Raw genomic sequence first — 16,533 nt, 5'->3', positions numbered from 1 at the left:
GGTTTATTCAACCTGAGTAACGTTTAAAATGATGGGCAAATTTATGCAAAATTCCAAACAATTGGTTGAATTTGATTCAACTTACTTTCACCATCTTGTAGATACAGTAATTGCATCCTGCACCATGAGATGAGGCATGATAATAAAATCTTTACAGTATTTAACATGACACAATGTCCTAGTAGAATTGTAGATTTCGATCAACACTGATAGTTGTGTTTTCAGAAGCCGGTAGGAATACTAATTGCTTTAGAACTAAATTTTCCAACCTTTCCACCTTTGCAGACTGGCCGGGTAGGGGGGAGGGAAGAAGGGATGATTTTGTGAAAGCGGTGGGCAAGTGTGTGTGGTGGGGTGCAGCTCCATTTGAGTGAGCGGCACTGAAGGTATGCCTGCCACTCGCACAAATGGAGGGCGCACACATGCATTCACCTGCTGCACGCGAAAATGGAAATCTATGCGCACTTGGCCACCACTTCAGTTCCAAACAGCTCAAGGCCCTGTAGTGGGCCATGGCTCGGGAGTTGAGGACCCCTGCTTTAGGAAGTCACTGGCTTATTTTATTCTCTGTCTTTGAAGCAGGCAGAAGTGAAGACGTATTGTAGAATGGGAGGCACAAAACAATGATGGGCTGGAGGAGTTCTCTCACCTATAAAAGAGATTCATGACCAAGGTGCTGGATCCTGATATGGTGTAAAATGTATGCTAAGGCGAAGCTGTGGGAAATGTATCGTTTAAAGAGTGATGGCAAATGTATTACACACAGTTTTGGGTGACATGTATACACAAACACCTGACTACTATTCTTGAATTCACACCATTCTTGTGTAGACACCACATGAGAATGTGGTGAGCTCTTGCAAGGCCTCCAAAAATAGAATGAGAACAGAGTGCACTTTCGTATTATTTTCTGAGGTGGAAGAAGCCATGGAGTGAATTCTCTGAAGTCTCTTCAAGAATGAAGGCCTTGTATAACCCAGAGCAGTCACAGGCCAGCTGCAGGGGCCTGTCAACAGAAAGATAAATGGCTTTTTTTTTTATTTATATGCCGCCCTTCTCCGGAGACTCAGGGTGGCTTACAATGCGTTAAGCAATAGCCTTCATACTTTTGTATATTTATACAAAGTCAGCTTATTGCCCCCACAATCCGGGTCCTCATTTTACCTACCTAAGAAAGGATGGAAGGCTGAGTCAACCTTGAGCCTGGGGAGATTTGAACTTGCAGTAATTGTAGGCAGCTGATGTTAATAACAGTGCTTTAGTCTGCTGCGCCACCAGGGCTCTTTGGCATTGCCATTGAAAATGGTCGCCTCGCACCATTCCCCGAAGTGTGCAAGCCTTAGGGAATGGATAAGATTGCCCCAGTGGGCAATCGTATCCATTCCCTAAGGCTTGCACACTTCGGGGAATGGTGCGAGGCGACCATTTTCAATGGCAGCAGCTGTGCTCGGGTTGAGGTTGAGGCTCATGCCTCTAATCTCTGGCTAGCATCGACACTGCCAGTGAGTTCTGCTTCAGAGTAGTCTGCATGGAGGATGGAATAGAGAATTCCTCCTCTTTTGTTCATGGGGAAATGACCCACCAACAACCTCAAGTTAGGCCAGATGTGGCCCACGGGCCAGATGCATCACGTGCTGGCCACGCCCACCCCTGGGTTAGCAAAGGGGAAAAATGTCCACATATGTCATGTGAAGACGTGACAACATGAATTTGACACCCCTGAGTTAGGCACTTTCTAAATGTTTGACATACTCAGATCAAAAGGTTCGCCATCACTGTTTCCAAGAGTTCTATTTTAGAATGCTCATTTATTGAGAACTATCCTTGGTCCTTGTGATTCTTTTCAGACTTAATCTTGAATATATCCAAAGAGACAGTCCCTTAAATCTAAGGTTCAAATTTATTCCCAACCACTCAGTCTAATGAAGCCAGTAGTGGTGCCACTGATTCTAGGAGGAAAAATCCAGTAGGCTATTTCAGGTGATTTGGAGTGAACAAAAACACATAGTTTGTCAAAGACAAGAGATGAAAGCCTTGACTAATTAAAAGTTTCTTGGAGTTCTGGTTCTCTGGCAGAACTGACCCATATAAGGGAAAATCTTTAGCCTGCAACTTCCTGCCTAGGGCCTGAAATACTGTTTTCATATAACCCTTTTTCTGGTATTTTGGAAGGGTATAGGCATGTGTCATACACCCAATGGCATCACTTAGGCACCAGGCAACAGGCTGGCTTTCCTCATCTAAGATACAAGCATTTGGGAAGTCCTCAATCAGGCTCCTGAGGTAGCGCAGGCTCCGATCATTGCTTGCAAAAGCCCAGGTGTCATTGACCAGAGCTGCATCAGATGGGCTGAGTGTCCCCAGGTGGAGGGGCTCACTTCTGAGCCTGAAAGGAAAGAGAAGGCAATAGTGAAGGTTGGTGGAACAAAAAGAGAGCATCCCACCATACTGGGGGGGGGGGAATATTTGCTCACACCCAGCAAAACAAAAAGTCTAACTAGATATTTCAAGAGAAACCATAGTCTCAGAATTATCCAGTATTTGAAATACACACGTCTCAGTTGTTCTGAAATATCAATAAACTTAATTCTAAACTAAATTCTTAAACTAAATTCTCTTGAAAGGGCAGCAATCTATTTGGGATCCTTTTGTTATTGTTGTTGTTTAAATCATCGTATCTTTTACGTAATTGCTTTTGGACAAACCAATGGAGCCATTGCATTCAGTGAATTCTTCCAAGCCTAATCCTGGCTCCCTATTAAACATTGTCATTCCACATCTTCCAAGTTGGCAGAGAATAAGAAATTCTCCACTATAACCACCGGGGCTGTATATGTAAACCTGTTTTTAACATTTTAACTGGTTTTATTCTTTTTATTGTTTTAAAATGGTTTTTAAAAACATTTTTAATGGTATTATATTTTATAAACGGTAAGCCACTCGGAATCAATGACTGAGATGGGCTGACATAGAAATTGAATAAATTAAAAAAATGAATAAAATAAAAAATACTCCTAGTTTTCTACAGAGGATATGATTGGTTATAAAACTGCCAGAAATCCTTAGTTTCATTATTGAATTCAATATATATTGCATGGAATCAAATCCTCTTAATAAACAGTTAATCCCCCCAAAAACAGTTCCCTCAGAAAGAGAGTACAATCACTCACTGGTTTTGACATAACATGGCTGCATTTGGGTGCAGCACTGCCTGGTAGAAATAGGGCTCCATGTGGACACTTCTAGCTTCTGCCATGACTTTCACAGCCTGATAGAGCCCATCCTGGAGACCTGCGTAGAAAGGAAATATCACAGGAAACCAATCTGAAGTTCAGAGTGAAACCTTATCTTCTCTCTGCTCCTAATTCTCTGCAACTGGGTGGCACAGATACATTTCCCAGCCACATGTGGGATCATAGGTGGTGATGTGTAGAATGGAGAGTGGCATAAGCTTATAGATTTCTCCTCTTTGGCTAGATTTGAGGGAAAAAGCAGGTTTTTGGCATTTTCCAAAATCTCCTAAGGGTGGAAAAGAAATTGCCAGAGCTCAGGCCTTGCCTTGCAGCTGGAAGGCTTTGTCCCAGTCTACTGCATCTTTGTTTTCCAGGAGGGTTCTGCAGGCATCTTCCTCCCGATAGAAAGCAGCATGCAGGTTGGCATAATAATCCCTGTTGTCCTTCACCACCTACAGGAAGTGGTACAAAGACACTCAGAGCAGCAGAAATAGAGCACATGGCAGAGACCAGGTGGAGGAGTTCGTGAGTTGGTGAGGTCAGGCTAATTTGGAAGAGGGATATAAAAAAATAAGGCAAAGTGCTACAGCACCCCTGAATGTATTTTTGTGCCCTAGATATCTATGTTTCATGTGGGTTTTCTTTTTTTTCAAGGGAGCTGTGAGAAAAGCCCATTCTGCTGTAATTTCCTACCTCCTTCCGTGGTCGGGTAAGAACAGCTTTAAATTCTGGCCAAGAGTCCACAACGACTTCGTATTGAGCTGGGTTTCCACGGTTGATGTGCATCACTGCTCCACAGACCTTAAATTAAAAAGAGGGTCAGGAAGACCTACTGCAGGAGAGAGTCTGCTTTTCCTCTCATGTAATTCTTCAAAAGGTTGTTGGCAGGGGGGTGATGGATCTGGGTGCAGAAGTGAGCCATCTCTGATTGGCTGATTCAGAACCACCCAAAGTCTTTTGAGGGCCAAATGCTACAATGGGTGTGATGTAGGAATTTGCTCTGTCGGGTGAAAGCCATCTCTGATTGGCTGATTCAGTCTGTGGAGAGCCAAATGCTATGATGGGTGAGTTGTAGGAAATCTGTAGAAGAAGAAATCAGCAAAGATAGGTTCTCTTGTTTGCAGTATTTCAGGTACACCTATATTTTGGACTTTTCGCTTTGCATTTGCAGATATGGCTAAAGGAAAAGTAGACTTGAATGTGAAATGACTGCATGGCAGGCACCAGATATTATTATGCATTTAGAAATTTAACAGGTGCAGTTTTCTCCAAATTCTCAGTAAATGGGGAAACATCAGCTCTTATATTTACACCGAGAGAAGAGGAGCACTAAACAGGTAATTACCAGCACTGTTTCGGGGAGCCCCTTTCGCAACACACTCTCCAGCAGCTGCAGCTTGGAAGAGCAGGTCAGGATCAGCATGGCTGGCCAGGTCGAGGGTGCCCTGCAGGTCCCACGAAGGCGTCTTTTGGCGAGCAAACCTGAAGGGGGCAAAAGAGGTAGAATTTCATCAATTCTTTATGAATCACCTTCCCTGCCTGCTGGAGACCAAGTGGAGATGAAATGGTCTCTGTCAGTGATGCAGATTCTCAGAAAAAGTCTTTCTGATCAACTATGGATTGAATGGATCCTAAGTCACAGAATTATATAACGTATGAATTGGAGAGGATGCTGTCCTAGCTTTGATCAAAAAAAGATCATACTGTATGTGAAAGCCTTGCAATATTTATAGCTTAGTTCCTTTAATCATTCCTCATAGGTAATGTTTTCTAGACTTCTCACCAGCCTAAGAGTTGTCCTCTGAACTGTCTCCCATTTCTCTCTCCTCCTTTCAAAAAACATTGATCAGAATCTCAAGTGCAGCCTTGTGACTGCAGAATATATGGGATGATTTCCTTCTCTGGGTTGGGCACCTTGGTTCCTTTTTTAGGCAGCTTAATCTTCTATTGGCTTTTCTGGGTGTTGCATCCCAGTGTTTGCTCGTGTCCAGCCAGTTGTCTGTTTGGTACCCTAGATCCTTCTCACGAGCTCTGCTGTCATGCCAGGCTTCGTCAATCCTCGGCTTATGTATTTCATTTTTCCCATTAGAGATACCGTAGGACAATGATGGCGAACCTTTTAGAGACCGAGTGCCCAAACCTCAACCCAAAACCCACTTATTTATCGCAAAGTGCCAACACGGCAATTTAACCTGAATACTGAGGTTTTACTACCTAAAACAATGATAAACAAGGCAGAGTTCAGCTTCAGCTCATTGTTCTAAGAAAAATGTGATAAATGGACTTTTATGCCATTTTGTTTTTTTTTCTGCTTTTGAAATAATTTATTGTTTAGCAACAATAAAAAAGAAAAAAATGTGTAATATCATTTCTTTCCCTCTCTCTCTTTTCCCCCTTTCCCTTTCCCTCCCTCTCTTTATCTGTTTCTTTCTCTTTCCCTCCCTCTCTCTCTTTTCCTCCCTCTTTATGTTTCTCTCCCTCTCTCTCTTTCCCTCCCTCTCTCTCTTTCCCTCTCTTTCCCTGGAGAAACCCAATGGAGCTGGGCTGGGGCGACGGCATGCGTGTCCACAGAGAGGGCTCTGCGTGCCACCTCTGGCACACATGGCATAGGTTCGCCACCAGGGCTGTAGGACGTTACATTTGTCACTGATGAATAACAATCCCCTTAGATTTGACAGGGTTTCAGTTTTTTACTATGTAATATTGAATCATGATGTTTGTCCTATGATTAACTATTGAACCACCTCCTTGTTCATGTCCTTAAAAAAAATCTGACCAACATCTCCCCCTTGCACCCTCTCGATTGTTGATCAATTTGTTAACTAGGGCTGGCTCTGTGAATCCACTTGAAATTTCCTTCAAAGTTAATGCAGATCTTGGGCTGTAATTGCTGTAGCGGTTGCAGATCAAAAATAAAGGAGTTACTCTGGCACTCCTTGTTTTTGACCAATCTATGGTGGTCTGTAAATTTCCTGACTCCTCTGTCTTTTGCTCCTTCAACACTAATTTTGCTGTTTAGCATCTTCCAAGTTTTCTTGTTTGCAGTTATGGGTTTTCTTTGGCCAGCCCCTTTCAACCCTGGGATAATTCACCTGCACTTAGAGATTTAGTTTCAGGTAGCATTTGTGGATCATATTATAGTTTTATCAGCCCTGAACTATATTACCCATGTTTCTTCAATCAGGTTAGGAAGAGCATTATTCTAGCTGAGAAGGCAGGTCAATACTTCTCCTTTCTCCTTCTCCCCTTCCCACCACTATTCTTCCATTTTCTATAGGCAACACCCACAAACTTGCCTTGACTCTGTCTTTTTAATATCAGTGCACCAAATAACACTCTTTCATTGCAGGTGGCATTTCTTCATCAGACTCATCTTATTCTGATTGTAGTTTTCTGATTCTACTCATAGAGATGCAATCTACCACGTTCTATTCACTGTTCTGTTTCTTTTTTTCTGGGTATCTCCTTTTCACTTCTCACTCTATGGGCACACAGTTCAGCCATAGTGATATTGAATGCTTCCCATTTTTAAGGTTTGTGGCTTTCCTTCCAGATTTTGTTTTTCATACCCAAGGCAATCTCTTTGGAGCTTGTTTATTCTTTAGAATTTCAATTCATGGTATGCTGTCCATTTTTAAAAGACTCCATTAACATTTATTTTCCTAAGCTCTAACATTGGTTCCTGGTCACTTATAAGGCAATTTGATTACATTATCTATATGTTTTCATGTATTTTGTACCAGTACTAAAGAATTGGTGCAACAGTAGCTAAGAAGGTTTTGTCTTATCAATATATGAATTTTCTGAAGGAAAGTCTGCAATGAAACATCAATGAAACCTGTAATGCGTACTTGCAAAAGGACACATCTGGCTGAGAGGAGGAAGAAGAGGGGGGCAGAGGAGAAGGCAGACTTGAATTATGAAGGGATTTGGAGGGCACATGACACCATCCTTGCTTCGTTATTCAGTCAATCAACCTTTTATTCCTGAAAAATGAACCATTAACAGGACGGTACCTTTGTCCTCTGTGCTGGAGGCCCAGAAAAAAATAGGCATAATTGAGCTAGCAAATAGTTTTGCCTTGATTCAATCTGGTTATAAACCAAAGAAAAATAGAGCTCAAACACTGTAGCTTATTTTTCGATGACTGACATTCACCACCCATCTTTTCAACTTAGCTTCTACAGGTAGTCCTCAACTTACGACCACAATTGAGCCCAAAATTTATGTTGCTAAGTAAGACGTTTGTTAAGTGAGTTTTGTCCTATTTTACCACCTTTTTTGCCACAGTTGTTAAGCAAATCACTGCAGTTACTAAGTTAGTAACATGGTTGTTAAGTGAATCTGGCTTCCCCATTGGCTTTGCTTGGGAGAAGGTCGCAAAAGGTGATCACATAATCCTGGCACACTGCAACTGTCATAAATATGAGTCAGTTGCCAAGCATCTTAATTTTAATCCATGACCGTGGGATGCTGCAACAGTTGTAAGTGTGAAAAACAGTCATAAGTCACTTTTTTCTGTGCCGTTGTAACTTTGAACGGTCACTAAATGAACTGTGGTAAGTCAAGGACTAATTGTATTCGGTTTTTTTACTATGTTTTTCACAAGTGAGAGTGGCTGGGACTAATTAGTAATTCAGAAAGACGGAAAGGTATTTTGAATAGCAATGTTTAATCATATCTGCTAATGAATTTGGCCCCAATCACTTCTTAGAATATGAGGCATCCAAGATCCATTCCTTGATTCTCAGATACTCTTTTTATACAGAATATATTATGTTTAGATTATAGGTGATTTGACCATTCCTTTCACCATATTTTGGGGATGAGGAAAACCTCTTGGACCAGGTTTCAAGGTAAAAAAATAACACCTTTATTTAGAACAAATGTGATTGAGTGGATCATTCCTTGTGATGTCAATTTTTCAACTAGAGTAGGGTGACTTAAGCATAGTCCCTCAATGCATGTACATTGCCTGGTATAGCAGGGGATTTCGGTCTAGGGTTATAAAATTTAGTATTTTCTCCATTCATAGTGTAACAAAGAAATGTTATATTTGTTGAATTTGTAAACTGCAGAGGAAGCAATTCAAAAGCAACAACTCTTGTCATCATTCTGGCCATTGTCTAGCCATTGCAGGACGAAGGCCTCTTCCTCATGTTTCCAACCAATACGGTCTTGAGCTTTCCTTTATCAGTTGGTTAAATCAAGGAAAATAGCTTCTTTCCTCATTCTGTTCTACTAACTGTGAAAGCACAAGTAGCTCAGCTCAGATAATTTCTGATACCCTCCTTTTTCCAATGCCCTCTGCATATTGTTATTGTTTAGCACAACAAAGCCATATAAAGGATATCCAGCTTTATAGGCCTGCATACCAAGTGCCTTAGCTGTTATAGCTAAATATCCCTTCCCACGGAATGATGGAAGGGTATACCCATGTGCTTGGGCACCAAAAAGATCCATCAACCCCCAGCTGATAAGGTGTCCCTCCTGGTTCAGGATGCCACTACTAGGGAAATGCTGTATCATTTTGGCCAGATACCTGCGGCTTTGTTCATTGCGCCCGTAGGGCCAGGTTTCATTTAGTAGATCAACGTTGGAACTATTCAAGGAGGAAAGTCTGAAGCCGGGCTCTAGCCTGGAAAAGATGAAAGGCAAAAAGAATAAAATCAAAGAGATGAGAACAGAAAATTAAACGGTTAGTTTATCTATTTAGTCTATTTAGGGTTCTGGGAATTGAAGTCCACAAGTCATAAAGTGGCCATTATTTCCCATCTCTGATTTAATCCAACACTGGCCAGTCAGATAAGTGTGAGCTGTTTCCAGAAAGGGCAGCTGCGTATCCAAGGCATGATTTATGATCATTTTGTTTCTGTAAAAGTGCAGAAATGAGGAATCATGAATTGATTCCATTTTTCTTCATCAAAGTACAGAATTCTATTTATTTTTTTTTTGTTACCATGTTGCCTTTTTAAAAAAATGCTATCCATGATGATGGGCACACATTTCCAGTGTCTCATGTATTATAAAGCGATAAAGAATAAAATGCAAATATTCCATTTTTATGAGATGGGAGTTTCAGATAGTCTTTCCTTCCCAGGCCAGACTAACTGAGCTTTGGACAGGCAAAAAATAAATAAATAAAAATGAAATGAAATGAGGAGATGTCATCCCGTATCACGGTCTTTGCTAATGGATAATCTTTCACTTTGTGAAATTTGCAATCAGTCTACAAAACCTACTGATGTTGAATTACAATGCTTGAAACTGCTAATCAGATTTGTTTTAGCATTACTGTATTCCACATCCCATTTTCTCTAATATCCTGCCTTTGGAAAAGCAAGCATTCAGGAAAACCTCAAAGCTTACACTTTTAACAATTAATCATTTTTTCCAAGGACCATCATGCCTATTACTGTTTTCCCCCCTATCTTTTCTAGGCATGCTTTCTGTTACACCTCTCCTCTTGTGTGACTCTGTCTCTCTGTCCCTGGAGGAATCAATGTATCCTATAGCAATACTGTTGTTTTTGGCCGACTGACCCATAAGCAATGTGAATGCAGATTTCAAAGACAGCAGCCATTACTGTGGGAGCCTGATTGTAACAAAATCTTCAGAATGCCTTAAGAGTTCTGCCTCAGGCCTCAACAGTAGAACAGTGGTGATGGCGAACAGGATAGTCACTCACCTACCAGTATGCCATTTATTTGGATCAGAAAGCACATAGAGGGAGTGAGGAGTTACAGTTAAGTTTGTTTGTTTAGCAGCTGCTGCATCCTGGGTAGCTTCAGGTATCCCTTCTTGAGTCCCTGGAAAAAATAATAACATAAACATTCATTTACCAAGAAAAGGCTATATGCACAAGTTGGAAGTACAAAAAGGCAAGACATCTGAGATGTACATGACCCCCGGACACTGCAACTGTCATAAATACGAGTCAGTTGCCAAGCATTTGAATTTTGATCCCGTGACCACAGGGATTCAGCAACGCTTGTAAGTGTGAAAAGTGCACTTAGATTTTCACATATGGCTTCTCCATTTTGGCTTTCTTTTTGTAAAGTAAATGGTGGCATGTTTTAATATCTTACGTGTTGTTGTTCATCTCAGGTTGTACTTACCTACTTTTAAGAACTGCTAAGGACCAGATTATTTTTACTATGCTCTGATATGTAAAACCACACGACTCTAAGAGGGTGTACTTTCTTTTTCACGTGACTTTAGTCTGGATCAATTCAAATTACCATTCCTGCAGTTTAATCTAGATATGGGTCATGTTTAATTTGATAGTCATACAATCTGCTGAGATGGATTCAGTTCACATTGGGAGAGGAATAGGCAAAGAATTAAAATGACATACAGAAAATATTGCCAGAAGCTGACAACATCACTGTACAGGTCACTCCTTCAAAAAAGACCATTACCAAAGAGATGGAAGGTGTGGTCCCAGTTCACAGCATCTGTATCCTTTACAAGCCTCCGATACGCATCCAGATCCTGATAAAATGCTGCATACACATTGGTATACATGTCTGAGGGATCTGTGACAATCTAGAAGAAAGGCATGGAGCTCATATATAACCTCCTGATTCACCTCCTCCTCATATATCTCACATCAACCATTTGCCAAGCATTTTTTTTTCTAATGTGGAGATGAAATTATAGAAATAATCATCATGCACTCATCAGTGCAATGCCTTCCTTTTTTGGAAAGGCCAAAGGCGGCCTCTTCCCAAAAAGCAGCAGTACCTTAGATTAGCAATTGTTAGGATATGGTATAAGTCTAACAAGTTGTCCAGGCAATATATGTGTTTTATCACTTTAAATGTATTCTGTAACTTTAAATGTAATGCAGAGTAATTGTACTGCTGAGTCATTGTAATGACTAATGACTGCTGACTGAATGCTGACTGCAATTATCATAATTGTACTGTTGAGACACTGCACTTATCTTAAGTGGATAATTACTAGTGTAAACTGTATATAAGAAGGAAGCCGAGCTATAGTCATTGTTGGACCTGCTCTCATCATTGCTTGACTTGCTGCTTGACTGGAACTGTTGATTGGAACTGTTACTATCGTGTATGAAGGAGTTCTCATTGTGGATGGATCTGCTACCATCGTGATTTGTTACCAGCGTTGAATTGCTGTTTATTACCAACTGCTGTAAGTAAGAAGATATCTGTAACTTCGGACTGATTTGAATGGCTAAAGACTTGGATTGATTAAAAGACTCTGCAACTGTTTTTCACTACAAAGTAAAAGCTTTGTTAAACCAGTTTGTATGTATTGTATTCATTGCTCTCTGTACCATTTCTCTGTGCACTTACTCTGCTGGTTGGTAACACAACAATATCCTTAACAGCAATACCTTAGATTTCCCTCAGTTTGGCTAAGAACTCCTAGATATTCCTCCCTTCCTTCTTCTCTCCCTCCCTCTCTCAGAATCACCAAGACTGTTTATTACCTCTTTGCATGGTCTGGTAAGGACAACTTTGAACTCTGGCCATGAATCCACAATAACCTCGTGACCAACTGGGTTCCCCCGATTTATGTTCATGACTGCTCCATGCACCTGTCAAGAGTCAAGTGTTAGTGCAGTTACAGGTATCAGCCTGAGATCAATGTGTGGAGAAAAGGAGAGTGGCATTAATTTAGATTTGCTGCGATAACTTTTACCTAATGTTCTATCACTCCCCCTTCCCCACGTGTTGAAGATGTTCCAGAAATACGTCTTTCTGTTGCTGAATAAGATGAAAGAATTTCATCTGTTATGCAGAAAATTGCAGATCTGCCCTTCAACTTCCCATTCACCACGGATCTATGCCCATTAGATGCATCTGGCTGAATGTACTTTTATATCTTTATGATTCTACAGTACGTGTTATGTTACATGGATCATATTTTAGATATAGATACAATTTTCAAGGAATTGTTTCTTGCAATTTTTGGTAAATGTAAGCAAAAAAGGTAATACTTTATTTATCCTGAGTACCAAATGTTACGTTCTAGAAAATGAAGTAATTGTCAAGATTCTACCTCAATGTTCTAGTAAATGTTTCAAAATTACCACAATTGTCTGAGGGAGACTCTTCCTCAGAATTCCCTCCAATAAGCGCAGTTTGTAAGGACAGGAGAGGACCAGCATAGTTTTGGAGCTTGAAGCTGATGGGTAGAACAAAGACATAAAAATACCTGAATGAGAGTTCACTTCTCCATACCTTCCTGTCACTCCCAAACTGGATAGATGCCCTCTATCTCATAAAAACAACAAATTTATTCAAGATCCCTACCAAGGTAAGGCACAAACCAATGCAGCTTCTCTGCTTCCCACTGTAACTTTCCTTCCCTTTCAACTCACATTTGAACATAACCCAGGATTTTCCTTTAGGAATCACCAATATTCTGTCGCAGTGTCTCCTACTCACCTTCAGCAAACCAGTTCTTTGTCAGGGCAGCTCCACAATTTCTCCTCCCTTCTTATGTCAGTCTTCTGTCCAGTCCAATCTCTTTAATGCTTGCTTTGCTATGGAGATCAGTTTTATATTACAGCAGATTAACTATTAACAGATACTGTGTGGATGTAGAGATTCCTTGATGAAGAGGGTGTTAAAAGGTTTTTGGTAATAATTGGCCAAGTCCCTGAACCCCAGGACAGGTTTCTTCATAAATGGGACAATTATGGTATTGAAAGAACAGAAGCTTCTCTCAGGTTACAAATTCAGGTTGCATGAACAGACTAAGCTAGCAGATTTGCTCAAGCTGGAACAGAAAATACAGGCAAAATACTTTGTGTTCAAGTTTCCAGAAATATGCATGTCTCAACATTCATATGAGAAACAGCTACAATGATTCTTCAATAAAAATAAGAAAAAGGACAAGTTATTTTAGAACCTAGGATCATCCATTAAAGATCAACAGAGGGACATGTAGGTTAGATAAAAAGAAGATTGTTTTTTCTGGTTGTCACAGAGGATGTGCTATTGTATAAAGTGATTAGTTAATTGCATTCAAGTGATTTTTATTGTCTAGATATGCATTTATTTGGATACATTTTAGGGTTGTGCAAATCCTTAGAAAGAGGTGCTTTGGAACAAGCAGGAGGCCCAAAGCATTCCTTTTTTATTATAAAAGCTTATTTCTTTCAAGCTTACCTGTCAATGCTGCTCCCAATGCAGCTGTGGTAGTGTATTTGATCACTGCATGCATATGCAAAGACAACAGGGAGCAGCTTCCGAAGCAGCCAAATGAAGCACACCATGACAACAAAGTTCCATGCATTATTTCCCTCAATGAGGGTTCTCCTGGGCATCAGATTTTATTTCTCTTCTCTTCTGTACCTCTGGAATAAGCACAATCTTGAATGTTATAATGCCTTTCTAGAAAGTGACCTGCTTTGAGATGAAGTTAAAGGGGAACAGGAATGTGAAAAATGGATTCTGGTAGAGATCTAGTTCATCTGGAAAGCTCTAATAAGAAGAATTTTGCCATAGAAAACCTGAAAGGGAAACATCCCTTTCAGAGATATTTCCTTAATAAAGAAGTAGAATGACCAGAGGAGAGGGAAAAAGCAGTGGGAACGGGAGCAACTTCTGACTTCCTGCCAGCTTCCCCATTGACTTTGTGGGAAGCTGTCAGGGAGTGTCGGAAATCATGATCATAATTCAGTCATAAGTCAGACCATGGCTGACTGGTGCAAAGCTGCAACAGCCACAGCTTTGCGAATACAACTGGTATGAAAATCCTTGACATTTTAATTACATGAGAGTAATGGATCCCAGATTTTATATGCATTTTGTAGTTTAGCAGATTTGAGGTATCTTAATTCAAAAAGATGAGGTCAAGAAATGGAATTTGGGAGGAAATATTGGACATATGAATTATGTTCTACCATAATGGTTTCGAGGCAGTAAAAACCTATCACTGCCAAGATGAAGCAGCAAACAATTGTAGAGTGCACATTTTTGGAAGTTATAAAAATCTAGGCATTTATTCAAATCTAACTCCATCCTTAGGCATATTTTTACCACACAGCTTTGTGGAGAACAGAACCAGTCATTTTTCATATTAACAAAGCAAAATGTAATTTAGTTTTGTATATTAGGAGTCAAGTAAAAGCCAAAAATAACAATTTATTTAACGACAAAGAGATAACCCCCAGGAAAAGAAGCTGCAACATCAGGAGGTATCAAATCTTATCCATGAGGAATGCCAAAATACTGGGCTCCCTTTGCATTTTAGGAGGAACAAACAAGAGACCACGACTGAAAAGCAGTTCAGTGCTGGAGGTAAGGCAGAAAAGTCAGAAAGTCATTCAAAAGAAGGAAGTGTGATATGGATGGATAATTTTCAGTAATTTTCACATAGTCTGCATACCTAACAAGGACATCATGTTATTTCACCCAGTACATGTGGAGATGGTCTAGTACCATGATGGCGAACCTATGGCATGCGTGCCAGAGGTGGCATGCAGAGCCTTTTCTGCTGGCACATGCGCCATCATCTCAGGTCAGATCTCCGTGGCGTTTCTTTCGTGAGCTTGTTTCCCTGCAAACAATGAAACAGAAGCTCATGAAAGGAAAAGATCTTACTTCTTGCCATGCTACCAGTGTTGGGATGTCCTGCCTCCCGCCGGCCAGCTGGTCTTTGGGTCTCTGCTGCACATGTGCGTGCGCATGTCTGCGCATCCACCACGCATGTGTGTGTTCACGCATGTCCGTGCATGCATGCATTAGTGCATGTCCGCGTGTTGGCACGCATCTTTCCATTTGGGCATGCGCATATGCGCAGTTTGGGCACTCGGTGTCTAAAAGGTTTGCCATCACTGGTCTAATGGGAAAAACTCTAAAACTAAGCATGACTGGGTCTGTTCAGAAAACTCCAGGAGATGTTAATGGTGCCAGGAAGGCAGATGACATGAGTTTACCAGGCTTGAATTTGTACCTTTGAGCTTGGATTATAAAACCTTCAGGGTGTAGGCTTGGTACAGCTAGTTTTAGCCAGAGAAACCCCATTTTGTTGAAAAACCTTCATTTTGCTCCTAGATGTTTTTCTTTTGGGGCCTCTCATTCTTGGGCCTCATATCCTTTCCTAAAATTCCTGGAAAGCTAGTGATATCCTTGATCAAGAAACTGGAAGAAGGCCAACAGCTTATTCAGGGTTAACTTCCCCTTTCCTGTTGCAGATACAACTAAAAAAGTTTGCACACTTAATTACCCACCTTATCAAGTAGGGACAGGGCTGTAACATTTTAGCAATGAACCCAATTTATGGAAAAGTCACTCTCTACGAGGGTTAAGAATACTTTGTCACTTGTTGCTAATGATCATGTGCCTTTGTCTTCCAAAAGTATATAAAAACTATGCTAATTTGGATATAGGAGCTTTTTCCTTTGTGATGTAGTCCCAAGAGCACATCCTTTTACCCTGTACACAATAAACAAAGTCCAGCCTTGTGTGACAATTAGCTACTTCACACCAGGGAAAATACAAATCCGTATTTAGTTGGGCCAATCTATGGTTTGGACAACATTTTTGGAAGTAGCAATATCAAATCAACCTCGGGCCATGAGAGAGTGACTGGCCCAGTGGTGAAATACGATTTTTTTTACTACCGGTTCTGTGGGCATGGCTTGGTGGGCATGGTGTGGCTTGGTGGGCGAGGCAGCGGAAGGATACTGCAAAATCGCCATTCCCATCCCACTCTGGGGCCAGCCGGAAGTGGTATTTGCCAGTTTTCTGAACTACTCAAAATTTCCGCTACTGGAGAAGATACCCACGGATGACGACATTATCAAGAAAATTTTGGAGTGTGCTGAAATGAGTAAATTGACATTTGAAATTAGGGAACAAGAAGATAAACAATATTATTTGATATGGGGTTTATTTTATCAATGGTTGGACAAGAAAGAATGGAAATGAAATATGAAATATGAAATGGATAAGATAATAAAACATATAAAGGGGATTTTTTTTCCCCTTATAGAGGACAATTTACTGTTAAATAATTGGTAAATGAGAATAATAATGTAATAAACTGTTAAATAAGAAAATGTTGGATAGAGGATTAAGCACTAAAGATTTGTAACCGATCAATACACTTTCTGTGATTGTAATGGATGATAATTGTTTTATGTTTTAAGTTTTGTTTAAAAATAAAAAAAAAAATCCCCCCCCCCCCAAAAAAATCCACTACTGGTTCTCCAGAACCTGCTGGATTTCACCCCTGGACTGGCCCATGATCATGGCTTTGCCCCTGAGGCGAAACTAGAATTTACATTTCCCTGTAGCTTGGTGCCTTAACC

The 16,533-nt window shown here is 40.6% G+C and overlaps 2 protein-coding genes across 3 annotated transcripts; both read right to left on the bottom strand.

The window, feature by feature from the left end:
- Positions 1 to 1,788: 1,788 nt before the first annotated feature.
- LOC148116547 (glycine N-acyltransferase-like protein 3) lies at positions 1,789 to 4,715 on the bottom strand. The gene is made up of 5 exons (XM_087881601.1): positions 4,579 to 4,715; positions 3,927 to 4,034; positions 3,559 to 3,685; positions 3,171 to 3,291; positions 1,789 to 2,386 (listed from the first exon to the last, which is right to left on the bottom strand). The coding sequence occupies exons 1-5, from the start codon at positions 4,654 to 4,656 to the stop codon at positions 1,972 to 1,974; spliced, it is 849 nt and encodes a 282-aa protein (XP_087737727.1). The 5' UTR covers positions 4,657 to 4,715; the 3' UTR covers positions 1,789 to 1,971.
- Positions 4,716 to 8,082: 3,367 nt separating this feature from the next.
- LOC117675346 (glycine N-acyltransferase-like protein 3) lies at positions 8,083 to 16,396 on the bottom strand. 2 transcript variants are annotated; one of them, XM_034433880.3, is made up of 6 exons: positions 12,659 to 16,396; positions 12,301 to 12,395; positions 11,698 to 11,805; positions 10,655 to 10,781; positions 9,922 to 10,042; positions 8,083 to 8,871 (listed from the first exon to the last, which is right to left on the bottom strand). In XM_034433880.3, exons 2-6 carry the CDS (start codon positions 12,376 to 12,378, stop codon positions 8,475 to 8,477), a joined length of 831 nt encoding a protein of 276 aa, XP_034289771.2. In that variant the 5' UTR covers positions 12,379 to 12,395; positions 12,659 to 16,396; the 3' UTR covers positions 8,083 to 8,474. The 2 variants fall into 2 exon arrangements, with proteins under 2 accessions (XP_034289771.2, XP_087737728.1); XM_087881602.1 differs by having other exon boundaries at positions 9,926 to 10,042.
- Between the last annotated feature and the right edge of the window lie 137 nt (positions 16,397 to 16,533).

Source organism: Pantherophis guttatus, chromosome 1 (genome assembly GCF_059756535.1).
Source record: "Pantherophis guttatus breed Tessera chromosome 1, ASM5975653v1, whole genome shotgun sequence".
Lineage (NCBI taxonomy): Eukaryota > Metazoa > Chordata > Lepidosauria > Squamata > Colubridae > Pantherophis > Pantherophis guttatus.
The sequence above is the reverse complement of the archived record's forward strand: the minus strand, read 5'-3'. Positions and strand labels throughout refer to the sequence as shown.

Coding starts and splice junctions, on each gene's coding strand:
- LOC148116547 (XM_087881601.1), bottom strand. CDS start 4,656: ATGCTGATCCTGACCTGCTCTTCCAAGCTGCAGCTGCTGGAGAGTGTG. Junction 4,035..4,578: donor GGCTCCCCGAAACAGTGCTG/GTAATTACCTGT, acceptor TTTTAATTTAAG/GTCTGTGGAGCAGTGATGCA. Junction 2,387..3,170: donor GCCATGTTATGTCAAAACCA/GTGAGTGATTGT, acceptor CTTTCCTTTCAG/GCTCAGAAGTGAGCCCCTCC.
- LOC117675346 (XM_034433880.3), bottom strand. CDS start 12,378: ATGCTGGTCCTCTCCTGTCCTTACAAACTGCGCTTATTGGAGGGAATT. Junction 10,043..10,654: donor CCACACCTTCCATCTCTTTG/GTAATGGTCTTT, acceptor TATTTTTTCCAG/GGACTCAAGAAGGGATACCT. Junction 8,872..9,921: donor AATAAATGGCATACTGGTAG/GTGAGTGACTAT, acceptor CATCTTTTCCAG/GCTAGAGCCCGGCTTCAGAC.